Source organism: Sapajus apella, unplaced genomic scaffold (genome assembly GCF_009761245.1).
Source record: "Sapajus apella isolate SASKATOON/1434 unplaced genomic scaffold, GSC_monkey_1.0 scaffold2, whole genome shotgun sequence".
Taxonomy (NCBI): domain Eukaryota; kingdom Metazoa; phylum Chordata; class Mammalia; order Primates; family Cebidae; genus Sapajus; species Sapajus apella.
Genome location: NW_022436942.1, coordinates 64,284,299 through 64,301,811, shown reverse-complemented (window position 1 = coordinate 64,301,811; position 17,513 = coordinate 64,284,299). Strand labels below are relative to the sequence as shown.

General features: G+C 45.4%; 1 protein-coding gene across 2 annotated transcripts in view; it reads left to right on the top strand.

Moving 5' to 3' along the window:
• Positions 1-17,513, top strand: part of NUAK1 (NUAK family kinase 1) — a 76,186-nt gene that overhangs the window by 19,129 nt on the left and 39,544 nt on the right. The window contains exon 2 of one of the 2 annotated variants that reach the window (XM_032300081.1): positions 14,174-14,294. The exons of the other annotated variant lie outside the window; for it this stretch is intronic. Coding sequence (XP_032155972.1) covers positions 14,174-14,294 — 121 coding nt within the window. The remainder of the gene's footprint in view (positions 1-14,173; positions 14,295-17,513) is intronic. 2 annotated transcript variants of the gene reach the window in all.

The following is a 17,513-nucleotide window of genomic DNA, read 5'->3' as shown; positions in this document are numbered from 1 at the left end:
TGGGGGCTACAGAAGTACATTTGGAGGGACTTCTGTTAGTGGGGTGACCTGAAATGGCTTCTCTGAAGAGGTGACAGCTGCTCCTTTTCTCCCAGCCCCCTTCTCACTTTGCCCCCGACAGCATCCTGTCAGTCCCAGATTTTGAAGTTTTTACTGTGGCGCTGCACACATCTTTGCACAAGGTCTCTTTTTTTAACATTATGATAATAAAAATGATAAGAACAGCCAGCGTTTTTGGAGCATATACTGTATGTCGGGCACAATATCAGGCATTTTCTGTATGCCATCTCATTGCACTTTGCCTTTTCTTGGCAATGATGAGGGCAAACCTAAGTCTGAAATTGGGCTTCTTATCCTTAGCAGAGGGGCAGTTGCTGTGGTGCCTCAAGTTTCTGGTCCTGTTGGAGGCCGTGGTGTGTAGAGGCTGCCATATTGGAAGCAGTAGACTTGGCTGAGATGAAGGTGGGTAGTTGGCTAATTGTGTGGACCGGTGTGGGAAAAGCAGAGAGTAGCCCGCAGCCTCTAGTGTTCAGTCTGCCGGGAGCCTCAGTCAAGGGAATGGAGAACACTGGTTAATCGAATGCTTTGGTTAAGTGGAAATAGTAATAAGTTATAATAGAGAGCTCTAAATATATTTTTACAGATAATTGAAGCTCATCCATTTAAGAGCCAATCCTCTTCAACGTTGCCAGCATTTCTTAAGGAATTCTTTCTCAATTGGATGCACACTTTCTTGCCTTCTTAAAACAAAGTTCCTTGAAGGTAGTGAAAACTTTTTCTTGATGAGTTTGAGAAAATTCTCCTCAATGGGCCTTGGTACTGTGTTTTGGAGATCTCGTGTCTGCTATTTATAGTTTGTCTATCATCTCCCTCATTAACTTTCATTCCTTTTTGTGACCTTTTTAAAAAATAAAATTCTTCTCCTTCCTTAGCGAAAATAGCGCATGCTCAATACTGAAAACTTACCAGATACAGAAAAGTTAAAGATGAGAGGGAAAGTGAGTTGTCATGTCTTGCTTCTGTCAATGAGGCTGTGCCTAGCAGCTTTCTAGTTGCATTTTTCCAGCTTCCCTACAGATCTTCTGTGGCTGAGCTTTCCTCCTAATTGTGTTAGGGAAAACTATGGGTGACCATCTGCAGGGGTTCTGTGCATGGAATCCGTGGCATTTCGTTGAGTGGTGTTTCTAAGGGCTTATTTCCCTTCTCCAAAGTCTTCAGGGCTGAATGGTGCCCCAAGAGTGAAGTTGTGTTTTCTGGGTAACAGGATGAGCTGCCTTAAGGGAAATAGGGCTGATTTGAGTCACTCAGAATGTGGCTGAGCTGGGTCTCCTGATTCAAGGTCAAGTGCATTTCTAATTTTGCTGCCTCTTACATATGTTTTATACTACACGTTAAAGGATAGTAGTTCTGGCATAGAGGAGCTATTGCTATATTTGGATAATTAAAACCAGGAAAAACCTACCTCTATCTCAATCATCTATGTTGCTCAAGTGACAGATTTTTAGATTTCTTTTTTGAGGTAGTAAGAGGTAGAATTTAGTCCCCTCGTTAGCATACCAGAGCCAGTCTCTATTGGAACATCAGTCTTAGATTAATACCGAGATGGACTCAGAAACACACTTGAAAGCAACTTGCATTATTATCCTTGCATAGCTTACATTTTATGACCTGCATAAAGATGCAGGGAGCATAAATCTTGGGAAAGACAATGTTATTTACTTGTTGGTCTTTTCTGCAGATGGGATGCTCACATTAGAGCCGGGCTGGCTTCAGATGTCTGCTCCAGGATATTTTAGCTGAACTGTATGAGTCCATTAAACAAATGTAAGAGTTTTTGGGAAAGAGGAGCAGTGTCTCCAACCAAATGTTTTACATGGAGAACATCTGGGGAATATTGGTATTTGTGTGTACAGTACATCAGAAAGCAGCTTGGCGGGGTTCCGCAGGGATGTTTCTGGCCTGCGGTTGCTGGATTTGACAGTTTTGTTGTAAGGGAATGGTTCTTATAAAGCGTTGCCATCAAAGCGACGCATGATCCAGGAAGGCGCGTCCTTGCTGAGCTGCACATTCAAATTGTTCTGATTAGCTCCCCGACCAGACCTTCCACAACATTTGAACAATCCGCTATCTGAGCCAGTTTCGCCCCAAGGCTTTAAACTCAAGAGAAAGGAAGCATCACGATGCCAGGGCTAAGCGTGTTTTCTTCCTTATTAGTTTCCATAGATTTGACAAATGTGCAAACAGGTGTGGTCCAGTGGCCACAGGATCCTAGTACCTGCGTTGAAACTTGGGTGTGGCTTTTGTGACCTTTGGAAACTTGGGGAGTTCTTCTTTTCAGTTTTCCTCTTCTGCAAAATGTCTAGCCTGTCTCATGGGGTGGTGGGGGGAGGAGTTTAATAAAGTGGGATGACATTGTATCCACTGGTGAGAGGTCATTCATACAGCATGGTATTGCCTCCATGGATTAGTGGTCTTAGCCACAGGGACAGTGGCAACTTGGAGCAGAGTGGAATCTGGGTAGATTGCCTGACTTCAGCAACTTGTAGATACTGGGCCAGGTTGGTGGTCGTGGGTGAATGGGTAAGAAAGGAATAATTCCTGTACAAATTAAGACTTATGCTATTCATCATTTTTGATGAAATGAAGCTCAGCAACTATTTACTGGAAATCCACTATAGTGCCAGACTCTCCTAGATGTTGAGGACACAGAGGGGAACACGGCAGTTCCTGGCTTGCTGCTCTGCTTGCTATATCTGAGGCATTGACAACGGATGACCTTCCCTTTTGTTAGGCTCTATACTGACCGTGATTAGGTAGCATGCACAGTGACAGGTAAATATTTTGTATGTGTGACCAATATTTGGCAGCATGTGGCTGGACTTTTTGTACCTTTGTGCAGAGTAGGCCAATGTTACAGTTACTGAATCCCTCTCCGCAGATGGGACAAAGCTCCACAATAATTTAATATTGCACTTTTGTGGTGTTCAAGGAAGTTATTATAAAGATGACATCTATGTGGGTCCTCAAGACTGTGCTTCAGCTAGTACTGGCCAAGTGAAATAGACATAGGCCCATTTTATGGAGGAGGTGGCTGAGTGTAAGGCATGCAGTAGATAAAGGGACAGCGGTGACAATACCTTGACCCTTTTTGGAAATGGGAAAATGAACAGCTGAGCAAAATGAGACTCGCTTTTCTGGTTTGAATTGACTCATTTAGGAGCATGAAAGACACAGGGATGGAAATGGGGGCGCGATGCGTGGCAGGACTTCTCAGGAGGCCCCATCTTTGCGCATGCGCATCCGTGCGCCTGTGTGCTCCCGAAAGAACACTTTGCTGGGAAGTTTCTTGAAACCTTAGAAAGAGCGTCTCCAGGGCTAGCTCTAGAGTCATGTGCCAGCTTGTTGGCACAGGAGAGGTTGAAGTATCTTGGTCTCTTTCAAAAGGCATCTGGGGGATAGGAGTGGTCCTCACAGTGAAGTCAGGGTGCTCCCCTGAGAGAAAGGGTGAACAGGTGCTGGGCAGGGAGGGGCCCCTGTGTCCACCGCCCTTTCCAGATGGCTGGTAGGGAACTTGAAGGGTAGCTCTAGGCAAGTTCTCTAGGACTGGATCAATGCCTTATCGAGAATAGATTTTCCAAAATTGCTTGCTGGGAAACTGACTTATTCCCACATCGTTTTAGGGGCGCACCTCCCAGCTGCTCCCATACAGTTCTGACTTTTGCCCACCTGGTCTTACAGAAGGCAGCAGGAACACTGATTGATAGATGTAGTTTTGAAGATGGAAGTGGTTTAAATATTAGCTTACGAAAAGACTTCTGGTGGGGACAAGGCAGTGTGGCCTTGATGGGCCCTTCATGTCCAGAGGTTCTGATTCAGCTCGTATTTATGTAACACCTACTATGTGCCAGGCACTGTGCTGATTGCTTCGTCAGTATACTTCCAAGGTGGCATATGGAGACCTAGATCTTCTATTTATTTATGTGCCTTAGGGCATGTTACTTAACATCCCTGAGACTCAGTTTATATTCATTGAGAAAGCAGAAATAATAATGTTTTTGTAAGAATAAATGAGTAAGAGGTTGACAGACTTAACAGAAAGGTACTGAGGGCCTGGCACATAGTGAGGGCTTGATAACTGGTAATCATTATGACCGTTAGCTGCTACTGTGAGTCATCCGCAACCCCTCTGGAGTGGACACTGTTATCGTCTCCATTTGCAAGATGAGGAAGTTCAGGCTCAGTGATTGTGGGATAAGAAGGGAGTCCTTCTTTTACAAGCAAGTAAAAGAAGGCTCAGCGGCAGGTGGCTGAGGTTTAGGTTGGCTGGAATGATTAGACGTCCCACTGTGGTTTTCTGTTTGTGAAGGGTCCTTCTTAATACTTGGGCTCCATTTTAGCAACAGCTTTTCTGTGCATATACTACACATTAGGTGCATGCTCAGTACTGGAGATAGAACAGAAATTGTCGCGGTGCAAATGAAGCTTACAAGCAATGGTAAGCAAGGCTATAAAAGGGGACCCATATCTGCAAAGGGGTCCTTGCAGGGGATTGGCCATGACTGCGGCAGATGGGTGCAGAGGAGTTGGTCAACTGGAAATGTTCGTGGTGAGGATAGGGTGTGGGGGATCATGGCAGAGAAAATGGCAGGTACGAACGTCTAGGGGCATGAGCACACTGCCCAACCCAGGCCACTCCTTGGGTCTCTGAGATGACCACAGACCCGTGCACCAGCCTCCTTGAGGGTAGGAACTGAGAATTGAGTACTGGGTGAGGCTCACCCCCATGACTGGATGGTAAGAAATGCTCGCCTGGGGCCTAGCACACTCCTGGGAGCTCAGCCTGTGGGTGCTTGGGCCTGTGCATTTGCAGCCAGAGGTGCTGCTGCTATGAGCAAGAGCATCCCAGCAGGCAGGCTTGTGAGGTGCTAATGAGGGAGCTGACAGCCCACCCAATGGGTCTTGCAATGGGCTGGGGAGCAGGAACCAGCCTGTTAACTGGGAATAATAGACAATGAGAGCTTCTCTTGGAAGGAAAAATATGCTTGCGAGGAGATGATGAGAGAGGACTCGGGTGCTCCTGAGTGCTCTCCAGAGGCTTTGGGGGACGGACTGCAGCCCGCACCTTAGCTCTTACCCTGATAGGTCTTGCACTTAAATAAGTTTTCTAAACAGAAGGGATTCTGTCTGGATAAAAATAACTTCTGCAGAATCTTCTCTTTCACTTATTTATAAAACCATTGAGGATTAAAATATAAAATAAAATAGAAAGTCATGCCTTTTTTTGCTTGTTATATTTTACCACATTAAGAAATCAAGAAAAGTTTTTTTTTGGTTCTCCTTACGTGGATTAGCTAACCTCAATAGACTAATTTCCTTTTTGTTTGGGAAACTAGTTTTGCTTCTTAGGTCTTTGTGTTCCTAGCTCATTTTTCTCCAAAGATAGTGGTTCAGTAGTGGCCTAAAGGTAACATTTAAAAGCAATGTTTGCAATGAATTAAGAAATTGTGGGATAAAAACTTCCCAAATATGCATATTCATGGGTGATATTAAATCGGCCTTCAAAAATTGGGGGAAGGTTTGGATTGAACTGAACTGAAAACAGTGTCTCTGGCATAGCAATGTGAGGACAGTCCAGGCATTAGATGGAGGTGAAATACACCATGCTGCAGCACAAGTCATGATTCATCAGCACCCTGAAGGGTACCTGCCACTCCCCAGCTCAGTTTATTAATGATGCAACTATTCTGGGGACTTGGCTGTGACTGGGGCAGCCCCCCATGTAAATGTGGAATTTTCTGTGGCAGTGTCAGCCCTGCTGCTCAGTGTGGCTTAGTATTTGGTGAGGAAGGACCCCTTGCTCAGAGTGTTTATCCGTCCTGGAGTGGGAATCAGGACTCTTGTTTCAATTCCAGTGCTGCCGATAACTTTGTGAACTTGGGCCTGTATGTACTTTAACTTCTCTGGGACTCAGTTTCCTCACCTGTAACATGAGGAGATTGGCATAGAACATTCTAAGTCCTTACAGCTCTAACATCTACTGATAATGGTGCTCATTTTGGCTTCTGCCATAGCTGCTATTTGCCTTCTCCACCTTCTGTCACATACGCAGTCTGCCGTGTTGTCACAGCAACCTTGTGAGGTTGGTACCATCCTCCTCCTCATTTGTAGGTGAGGAAACTGAGCCTGTGGCATGATTATCTGAGTCCCTCTCCTTACTGGAGTTGCCTCCGCCTGCAGGAGTTGCTGTGACTGATGACAAGCTCAAGGTACAGATGCTGGATTTCTTAGCAGTACTGGCTTGGGTTCTTCTGGGTTTGGAGGTCGATAAATAAAAGTTGCACAACCTTAAGCTTATCCAAGCCTTATTATAAACAGTGTCAGAGTGATTAGATGCTACCAATTGAGGCTGTCCAAGTCATAAGTAACCTCAGCCTTCTGGCCCAGCCCTTTTTCTCCCTCCCCAGAGCAATTGTAACCTGGAAGAGAAACAGTTGCACTTTAAAATTCTGATTTGGTGTTGCATTTGGCTTCAGAGATGTGAAAGTCCAAAAATAAACAGCTGCTTGGCAACTCCAGTCCCAGCTAAATAGCCTGGCATTTTCAGTCTTTCTTTTAATCTGATACTGCCTGTGTTAGCGTCTCTTGTGTTACCAGAGGCTTTTTCATGCTCTGGATTGTGTGTGTGGACTGTGAAGTTACATTTCTGCAGCCAGCTCCCCTGGCCTCACTTCATCCACAGGCCTGCCTTGGGCTGGGATTAGGGAGATATCCTTTGGAAGCAAACTTTCCATTTATGGGAGGTACATTAATTCAAGTCACTAAGCCTCCTCCAGGAAGCCTGTGTTTTATTCTGCTCTGTATTAATGGGCGGTTCATTAATTTTCATCAGTCGTCTAGTGTGTAATATAACTGCTTCCTATTTTAGCTACAGAATAATAGATGTTGTCAGGGCCACATTTACCCTGCTCTAAGATGACTCAAACCTCAGAGTGCAGCAGAATCACCTGAGAGGCTGTAAAGAATGCTGATACCGGCCGGGCACGGTGGCTCACGCCTGTAATCCCAGCACTTTGGGAGGCCAAGGCGGGCAGATCACAAGGTCAGGAGATCGAGACCTTCCCGGCTAACACAGTGAAACCCCATCTCTACTAAAAGTACAAAAATTTAGCTGGGCGTGGTGGCACGCACTTGTATGTAGTCCCAACTACTCGGGAAGTTGAGGCAGGAGAATCCCTTGATTCGGGAGGCAGAGGTTGCAATGAGCCAAGATTGCACCACTGAACTCTAGCCTGGGTGACACAGTGAGACTCCGTCTCAAAAAAAAAAAAAAAAAAAAAAGAATGCTAATACCAGGTCTGCCCCCACCCCCACCTTCATTCACTAGCTCTGGGCTGGGCCCAGGAATCTGCATTTTTGCAATCGGTTTCCCTTTTCCCCCTAACCAGGGGATTGGAGGCAGTTGATCTGCTTACCACCCTTGGACAGATAGTGCTCTAGAGCCTCTAATTGTCCTTTTCAGGCTTTTTTATGGCTCACTTTTGGCATGGCCACCCCTCAGGAACTTTCCAGTGGCCTTTTCACTATTTCTTTGGTTCTTGCCTCATCAGTCATGGTTTGTATCTTATGTTTACAAACCCCAACAGGGAGTGTAAATCTGCCGATGGTTTCTGAGGCACTAATTTCACTTCCCTGTGGTATCACCACTTGCAATAATGACATTCTTAGCTCAGTCATTGAAGGGGAGAGGGGTGGGGTGAGTCTTAGAGACCAAGGAATGACTTTCTTGGTAGATAAAAATGTCCTAGCCCTCTGAGGTCCTCCGGAGCTGGCCCAGGCCCAGTCAACCACCCATCTGCTTTGTTGTTTATGTTCTGAAAATAGAATGCATTTTTCATGGCAGGAGAGAAATCAATATCATCACAGGAATCATCCTCTCTTTTATGGGGAATTTTGAGAAATAGAGATTTGAGAACCAAGTTACAGAGGATTAAATTTTCAGAACCTCTTATAAGATTAAAGGACTGATGGGGGCCAATGGAGGGATGCCACTCTTCCAAGGAAAAGCTCCTAGCTACACGTGCCATGCTCCCTGGCTTTGGTGCCTCGCCTCAAAGCCTGTGGATACAACTCTTGGCTTCCAGTCCACTTCTTTCTGAAATACATTCATGTAAGGCAGGAACCAACAGGCCAAAGAGGAAGTGAAGAAGAGGCCTGTGGGCCCCCAGGCAGAGCTGGCTTGGTTCCCGTGGGGCCATTGCATCAGGGCAACTTGCTGGGTGTTGTTCTGAGTTGGCCAGGCCCCTCCATAAGGAGCCGGGGGTCATTTAATTAATTAGCAGCTTTGTTTGCAAGATGGGTGGCATCACCGTGGTGATTGTCGTGGGGCAAAGCCTTTCTGAGTGAAAGCTACTTGGTGATCCTGGGAGCTTTGGACTGATGCAGCCTTAGTGGGGCTATGCCTTGCCCCACACTCTGTCCATCTCCCAGGCGAGCAGCCCTGCAGCTCCCGTGGAACGTGCCTGGGTATAAGATCACACCTTGTGAATGGCAGGGCAGTTGTCAGCTTGTGTTGCTGGGATTAGGATGGAAACTTGTTCTCACTAAGTGATGCTAATGCCATATTTATGACTGTGTTTCTTCCCTGCTGCTCAGTCCTCCATTCCCTCCTTTTGGGACCTCACATATGACACTGTAAAACTTCATCTGCTTGGAGGGGAGGTCCATCTCACTGGGCTTTAGGAAACCTTTGGGATCCTCCAGGAAATTCTGTGACCCGTGATGTTTGCTATTCATCCCAGCTTTATTAATACCCTGAAAAATAAGCAGCCTCTGGGCTCAAATTCTAGCTCCACTGTTTTTTGCAAGCTGTGTAACTTTGGGAAATATTTATCTTTCCTGGCCTCTATGTTTTCATCTGTAAAATGGAATTGTAGGTAGGCTTAAATGAGATAAGGTCTGCTGGCACCTGGTTAACACTGAAGGAATGTTAGTTATTGTTATTATTAAGAATATTGCCACTCATTTAAAAATGTTGAGACGTCAGGGCCAAAGACAAAGCATTAAGAACTGGCCACTCAAAGTGTGGTCCCCGGAGCAGGCATCACCTGGGACCTTGCTGGAAAGGCAGAATTTTTGGCTGGATCCACCCCAGACCTATGGATTCAGAATCTGCACTTTTATAAGATACACAGGTGACTCCTGTGTGAGAGGCACTTTTTTTTTTTTATAAGAATGTTCCTAGAAGGCCAGCTTATGTCAATGAATGAGCATGCAGGCAGTGGCTGCAGAAGGCAACATACGGTGGCTGCAGAAGGCAACATACGGCCTGCCCCTACTCTCCACCATGCCCCCAAGGCTGGTCCTGTGCTACACAGGTGTCCTCTCCATCAGACACCAGGACACCCTGGGGCTGGCCAGATATTAATTTTAACCTGCTTTTATTTACCACTGTGCAAATGTGGGGAGGGGAAGGATGCGTGTGGGGGTGGAGGGGAGTGGAGAGACCTCTGACATGACTTGCTGTGGGCTCATTACCCTTTAAGTGTGCTTTATAATCACTACCATTCAGCAAATACTGTGTGCTGGGGCCTTTACTTACCTCATTTCCACTCCTCACAACAACCCCAAGAAACAGAATTTTTTCTAACCCCATTTTACAGATGAGGAAACTGAGCCCTGGGAAGTTCGGGCTTGCCTGAGGTCACCCAGTCGGTGACAGTCTGAGCTTTTACTCTTCCACACTGCATCCCCAACCCTGCCTAGGTCACCGGGCTCTGAACACCCACAGCAGCCACTGTGGGAGAGGACGCCCAGCAGACCACAGAGCAGGTGGTTTTTGGTGATGATTCAAAAAAGGAAAAACCTCCAACTCCCAGGAGGAGGCTGTGCCTGTTGCATGTTACAGAGATGGGAATCGGCTGGGCAAACAGGCAGGCACTGCAGGGCAGGATTCACAGGTTTTCCACCAAACCCGCTGCTGCAGAAGGTTTCAACATTAAGCCATAGCGTGGCCTTACTTAAAAGCAGATTGTTTATGAGGCACACGGTGCCGTCTAGACCTGGGAACGTTTATGAGTATGGCTGTACTGTGAGTCGGGCTTAAACACCTGAGTTCCCTACTCCTGGCAGGCTCTCTGACTTGTGCAGGAACAAATGGGATTTTTGGGGGTGGAGGGCGTGTGATTTCAGACATTTGGTAATCCCTTCCTGTTGGGCCCCTTCCTTACCTCTGTGTTTCTTTGTAGATGCGGGAATTGAGGAAAACTGGAGAGGAGGTTTCCTCTGCAATGCCGGGCATGTCTGTACATTTCTTCAGTAGCCCTGGCCATGAGGGCAATTATGTAATTACTGGTGTGAGTTTTGCTCATTGCCCGTACCTTCCCCACCCCACCACCCACCTTGAGGGCTAGGGCAGTCATGCGGCCTTCCTCCTTTGTAGCCTGGTACATGGTAGGTTTTCAAAAAGAACAAGTGGATGAAAAGTCACATTTCATACAGGCTGAAGTGTGGATATCTTGAGGCAGACTTTTGATTCTAAGTAGAAACATGTTTGTGTCCGTTCAGCTGAATGGTCAAAGGAGATGGTGAGGGAGCAGATGGAGAAACGGTCCTGGGGTTGCTTTTTGGGTTCAAGTTATTAATCATCCTGTCTCAGGGGCCCTGCTGATAATGGTGTGTGCCCAGCTGGTCTTCCTGATTTCAGACGAGGTTGCAATGTAAAGACCCGGGATGGAGATGTTCTTGTCCTTTATGTACTTTGGAAGCATGTCCCCAAGACCTCCACTTACTGTCCCTTGAGGAGCCAGGAGGAATTCAAGTTTGCTCTGAAGAAGAAAGGAAAAAGGAAGGTTCTACTTTCAGGACACTCACTCTGGGTTAAAAAAGACTGACGCTTATTGAGCAGTTACCCCCGGCCCAGGCGTATTCTTGAACACCTGACACGTACTCCTCACCAGGACCTGTGAGGCAGATGTTATTTCTCTACTAGATGAATGAGAAAACTGGCACACAGAGAGGTTATATAACTTGCCAATGTCACACACCTAGAGAGTGGTATTAGCCTGGACTTAAGCCTTGTTTCTAAGCATTATGCAATACTGTCTGTGGACTGGCTCAGCGTATTCTTCAACTTCCTGAAGCAGACACTCTTATAAATGCAGACAGAAGCTGCATTTCAGAGTTCCTTGTTTTTTTCTTAACAAACCTCAATGTGACAACCATTCTTAGCTCCCTGGGTGCTACAAAAACAGGCTGAATATGCAGCTAATAAAGTATTTGGTGTGAAACACCCCAAAGAAGATAAAATGGGAAGGGTATAGAGAGAGGGAGGTGGCCATAAGGGTGGCCTTATCAGCTAGAGGGGTCAGGAAGGGTCTTCCTGAGAGGGTGGTATGAAGCTGAGGCTTGAATGGGAAGGGTGCAAAGAACCCTGGTAAAGCATTCAGCACGGTGTCTGCTCCATGTATTAAGTGGCTAATGAAGGCTGGCCATTATTATTAGCAGTAGTGTTGTTTTTGTGTTTTGTCATTAACTGGCTGTCTGAACCTCGGCTGGGTCCCACCACTCTGCAGTAGAGCAGAATGTCTTTTCTCCAGGCTTGGCAGGTGCACAGATGAAAATGATTTGTAGCATTCTCTCCTCCTGACTTCCTGTCACTCCTTTGAAATAGAGAAGCAGAATGCGCCCTCTTTTACATTTTCAGTGTAAGATTCATTGTAGGAAAAGGGAAATTTTTGTGGAGAGACAGCCACCATGCTTATTAACATTTATGGAGCCCTTTTAGTTTCCTCAGCGCTGAGCAAGGCTTGATGCGAATGTGGGCACTTTCCTTTTCACACCCAGCTGGAAGCATCCCCTGGCGATGGCACCGTGGGACCCTCTGCCTCACTGGGCTGTTAGTCGGGAATCGGCAAGTGGACTTATTTTCTTACGCCTTAGAATGTTGCTACCCTCCTCTGACCCTGCATGGTGAAGAATTTATGCCTATTGTAACTTGACAATAGAGCCTCCTTGAGGTCAAGTTCAGCTTGCCACATAATCAAAGGGGTGGTTTCTACCCTCGCCCATCTTTAGCTTATGGAGGAATGTAGGAGTTGTTCCAGCAGCCACCCACATCCTCCACGGCCTGTGTGTGCTCACTGTCTGCTTTCTCCCAGAACAAGCTCCCAGGATTGTAGCCCTTCCTCAGATAAAATAAAGCCATCCAGTCGTATCTTTACATTTGACGTAAGCGAAGGGAAGTTTTTCTTGCTAGGTACTGAATAGGGCTGTTGTGAGGCCCTGGGGTAGTTCTGAGTCTGGCTCTCTGCTGAAAAGGGGCCTTTAAGCTGGAAGGCTCATTCATCTCCATGCAGCCTCCTTCTATCCAGCTATGGGTCCAGCCACGGTTGAAGGGAGGTGGAGCCTTCCCCTGGATTTACAGCAGGGCATCCCACGTTTCATATTTGTTTATCTGTTCCTCCGTTGCCTGTGTAGATAGATGTTAAAGAAATTCTTGATCATCTTACTATTATGCTTGTCTGGGCAGTATTATGTGTCTGGGGTGGTTTCTCCTTTTTTGCCCCAGTTCTGCTACCACTTCTCTGGTCTGGGCTTGCATCACTTAATAACATCAAGCCTCCCCTCCCTCCAGCTTGCCTCCTTTCCTCCTTCCCTTCCTTTTTTGTCTACCTGCCTACACTGAATGTTTTCTCAGGTCTACCATATGCCAGGCATGATGTTAAGGTTTGGAGGTTTAAAAAAACAGTGAATAAGATCCCTGTATGTGTAGAGTCAGGTAAAGACACAAAGGCTCATTTAATCACCACTTGGGTAAGGCCTGCAAAGGAGAAATCCAGAGAGCTGTTAGTCAGATGAACCTGTCTTTTGAGAGGTCAGCACATAGCAAAAACAATCATAACAGCTTCCCAGTTCTTGTTGAGTCATAGAAGAACTGATGTATTTTAGAAATGTTTCCGTTTGCAGTGCTTGGTTGAGAGCTGGTGCAAGTCAGAGGTAGCACGTGCTCCCAAAAGTGAATATATCCCTGCTGAGGCTGGCTGGGGTTGACTGTGAGACAGGCAAGGTGTGGCCGTGGGCTGCTGGTGACGAGGGCTCTCTTTCCTCCAGATAACTCTACGCCTTTATAATCTAGAAGGATGGTTTGGCTGCCTTTCCTCTAGGAAAGGTTACCTGACCTCAACAGGTGAGAGTTGAGGTCACAAAAGGACCAGCCTGGAAGAGAACTAGGCAGGCTTTCTGATCCGGCAGCAAATCGATTGGTGGGCTTCTGTGTTACCTGTGGATACTTACTTCCTCCAGTGGTTTTTGGCCCCCTGAGAGCCAATCTGATTGTTACCAGTCAGCTTGTTTATGAGCAAAGATGAATCTGTTGGCAAACACGCTTTTCCTTATTAGGTTCCTATTGCCATTCATGCCTTTTTCTTGATGTGTTTCTTTTGAGTAATTGTTCTGTGTGTTGGCCCTGGCAGGTCTCTGCAGTTTGGTTTTGTAACACTGGTGCTGAGCTTTGGGAATTGACAGGGGCTGGGCAGAGAGATGAGCTGTCAGTCCCTTTGTTTTACCCTGACTGGTCCAGCAGAGCCCTCTTGTCATACCATGTGCTATTGAAGGTGCCTTGGACAAGAGGAAGGATAGAGGAAGAAATTGGTTTCCGAGCTCTTGCGTAAACACAGCATAGCTTGGAGTCTTAAAAGCCAAGGCTTGAGGTAGAGCTGGCCTCGAGGTTGGCCAGGCAGTAATGATTTCTATAGCCACTGCTGTGGCAGCCGCACAGTGGAGCTGAGTGGGACCAAGTTCACCTAACCAACGTTTCATCATCAATGCCCTGTAAACTGAACTTGCCTTTTTTTTTTTTTTTTTCAAAGGATCAGGGTTCATGGAGTAAATGACTCTGGCTGTGTTAAGCAGCCTCTACTTTATGAAACAAACAAACAAACAAACTAAAAACAAACCATCAGAAATCCCAGGCTGTTAAAACCTGATGTTTTCTGTTGCTAGGAAAAGGGTGTTTTTGCTACATATGAAAGACATGACGGGGGCATTTTCAAGCTTTGTTCTGGTTATTGTCAGTTCTGCCAACAAGTCACATCTGTATTTATTTTCCAAACTCCCCCAATGGTTGATTTGCATCTGTTTAGTTCTCTGAATAACATTTCATTTCCTGACTTTATAGGTTGCTATAAAATCCATTCGTAAGGACAAAATTAAGGATGAACAAGACATGGTTCACATCAGACGAGAGATTGAGATCATGTCATCTCTCAACCATCCTCATATCATCAGTATTTATGAAGGTCAGTGGTTTTTTTCTTCACCCCCGTATCAGTTACCATTTCTCATACCATGGGGCTTGCCAAGACTGTGAGATAATTGCCCTTCTGGGCAGAAGCCAAGTATTTTTCCTCATGATGCAAAAATAGCTGGGTGCTATCTCTTACTTGGTTACCTTGAACACAGCCAGACACATGAGTGCAGCTTGTTTTGGTCGTAAAATGTCCCTGGCGGATGCCTTATTCTGCCTTCTTACTTCCTTGGCTGTTGCTAAGCAACCCACCTTATTGAAAACCAGTCTGTGAGACAGCCCTGGTTTCTGAAAAATGACGGTTTGCTGGGTGACCACGTAACAATGGATGCGTTGTAAATGTCATTCCCCAAAGCCACTCACTTTGGTGGTGCTATGGAGTTATTCAAGGTTAGGCTCTTTGAGTTCGAAATTAACCCTGATCAGGTCCAGTAAGCACCAAGAAAGGGGGTTGGCGCAGCAGACGCCTTATAAATGGAGCCCAAATTGTGTTGGTGTTTGCAAAAGAGCAGGGTGGGGAAAAGCTTATACAAATACTCAGGCTTCAGTTCAACTCTTTGGTCCTTCATGAGAAGAAATGGGAAGAATAAACCTCCCACGGACTATCATTTATTTTTTAAGACCGTGTAAATAAGTTACATAGCAGTCTGTGTTTATTGTAGAAATGATTGAAATAGAAATGTTAAAATTAAAAACTAATTTCTGTTCTGACTCCCAGTTTGCTAAATAGTTCTCCATCCTTATCTCTGTTTTTGTCTATTTCTCTGTATCTATTTGTGGCTTTTGTCCAAAGTTAGATGGTGCTGTGTAAACCGTTTTTTAGCTTGTTTCGCTTTTCATTTGTTGTCTCGTGCATCTTTTCTGTGTCAATACATATTCCCCTGTAAGACACTTGAAAAGGTCTTATAGCATTCTGTTTATGGACATATCATCATTTATTGAATCTAATTTCTTTTGCCAAACATTTAAGTTGTTCCAAATTTCTGGTTAATATAAACAGGGCTTCACGACTCTCTTTGTGCATCATTTTGACACTCATTTCTAATGATTTTCTTATGAAAATTTCCCAGTTTTGGTTTTATTGAGTCAGTGTTTCCCTAGAATATTTAAAAATATATGACTGAGTCAGAAAAATGAACCTATTGCCAGGTGCGGTGGCTTATAGCTTTGATCCTGGTACTTTGGGAGTCCGAGGCAGGCAGATGGCTTGAGGTTAGGAGTTCAATACCTGCGTTGCCAACATGGCGAAACCCATCTCTACTAAAAATACAAAAATTAGCCAGTTATAGTGATGTGCACCTGTAGTCCCAGCTACTCAGGAGGCTGAGGCATGAGAATCACTTGTGCTAAGGATACAGAGGTTACAGTGAGGTGAGATCATGCCACTGCACTCCAGCCTGGGTGACAGAGTGAGACTATGTCTCAAAAAAAAAAAAAGAAAAATGAACTTATTTTTAATTTCTGGTCTGATCATAAGAAGTTATCAGGCAGGGCTAAAAGGAAAACAACCAGTGGTGACCCTAAAATTTTTCTGATATGTTTTTTCATCTGGTTCCCTGATCTCTTTTGTCATTCTTTTTTTCTGCTGCTTCTATTTTTGCTTCTTATTTAGAAGTAAATGTTGGTAATATACATCTTTTATCCTGATCTTTTGAAGACTCATTTTTGTAGCCCTTGGTGATAGGATTTTTTCAGGGAAATGTTTATCCATTCCATCTTTTATTTATTCCACAAACACCTCTTAAAATGCTTCTTAAAGTCCCTAGGCCAGCAGTGTCAGCGTCACTTGAGATTATTAGAAATGCAGATTCTCAGGCTTTACCCAGGTCCTGCTCAATTGGAAACTCTCTGGGTGGGGCTCAGCAATCTGTGTTTTAACAAGTTTGAGAACCACTAGTCTACTGAGTGTCTACTCCTCGTTAAGCACTCTGTTGAATGAGACTGGAAATTTAAAAGCAGAATGTGTTATCGACCCCACATTCAAGAAGCAATATGGACCCCGCACTCAAAAAACAATACAGGCCGGGCACAGTGGCTCACGCCTGTAATCCCAGCATTTTGGGAGGCTGAGGCGGGAGGATCACTTGAGGTCAGGAGTTTGAGACCAGCCTGGCCAACATGGTGAAACTCTGTCTCTACTAAAAACACAGAACTTACCTGGGTCTGGTAACATGTGCCTTTAATCCCAGCTATTTGGGAGGCTGAAGAAGGAGAATAGCTTGAACCTGGGAGGGTAGAGGTTGCTGTGAGCTGAGATCCTGCCATTGCACTCCAGCCTGGGCGACTGAGTGAGACTTTGTCTCAAAAAGGAAAAGAAGCAATACAAGGCAGTAATGGAATAAGTACTATGTGGATGTATTAGTCTGTTCTCACCCTGCTATAAAGAACTGCCCAGCTGGGCGAGGTGGCTCAGGCCTATAATTCCAGCACTTTGGTTGCCAAGGCAGGTGTATCACCTGAGGTTGGGAATTTGAGAGCTGCCTGACCAACATGGAGAAACTCCATTTCTGCTAAAAATATAAAAAATTAACTGGGTGTGGTGGTACATTCCTGTAATCCCAGCTAGTCGGGAGGGAGGAAGGACAACTGCTTGAATCTGGGATATGGAGGTTGCGATGAGCTGAAATTGTGCCATTGCACTCCAGCCTGGGCAACAAGAGTAAAACTGTGTCGGAAAAAAAAAAAAAAGAACTGCTCAAGACTGGGTAATATAGAAAGGATATTGACTCACAGTTCCGCATGGGTGGGGAGGACTCAGGAAACTTACAGTCATTGTGGAAGGGGAAGCAAACATGTCCTTCTTCACATGGTGGCAGGAAGGGTAAGTGCCAAGCAAAAGGGGGAAAAGGCCCTTATAAAACCATAGCTCTCATGAGAACTCAGTTACTATCATGAGAACAGCATGAGAGTAATGGTCCCCATGATTAAATTACCCCCCACTGGGTCCCTCCCACAACACATAGGGATTATGGGAACCACAATTCAAGATGAGATTTGGGTGGGGAGACAGCCAAACCATATCAGTAGACATGTAAACAGCATATTCTGGGACCATGTTCTAGAAGCTTGGGAGTTGGAATTTTTCATGGAGGTGTATGGCATTTGGGCTGGTCCTTGAAGGAATTTTTTTGTTGGGGAAGAATTGTGGAAAATAGAATTCCAGGCTGATAAGATACAATCTGAATATGCCTAGTGACTGAGGGGAATTTCT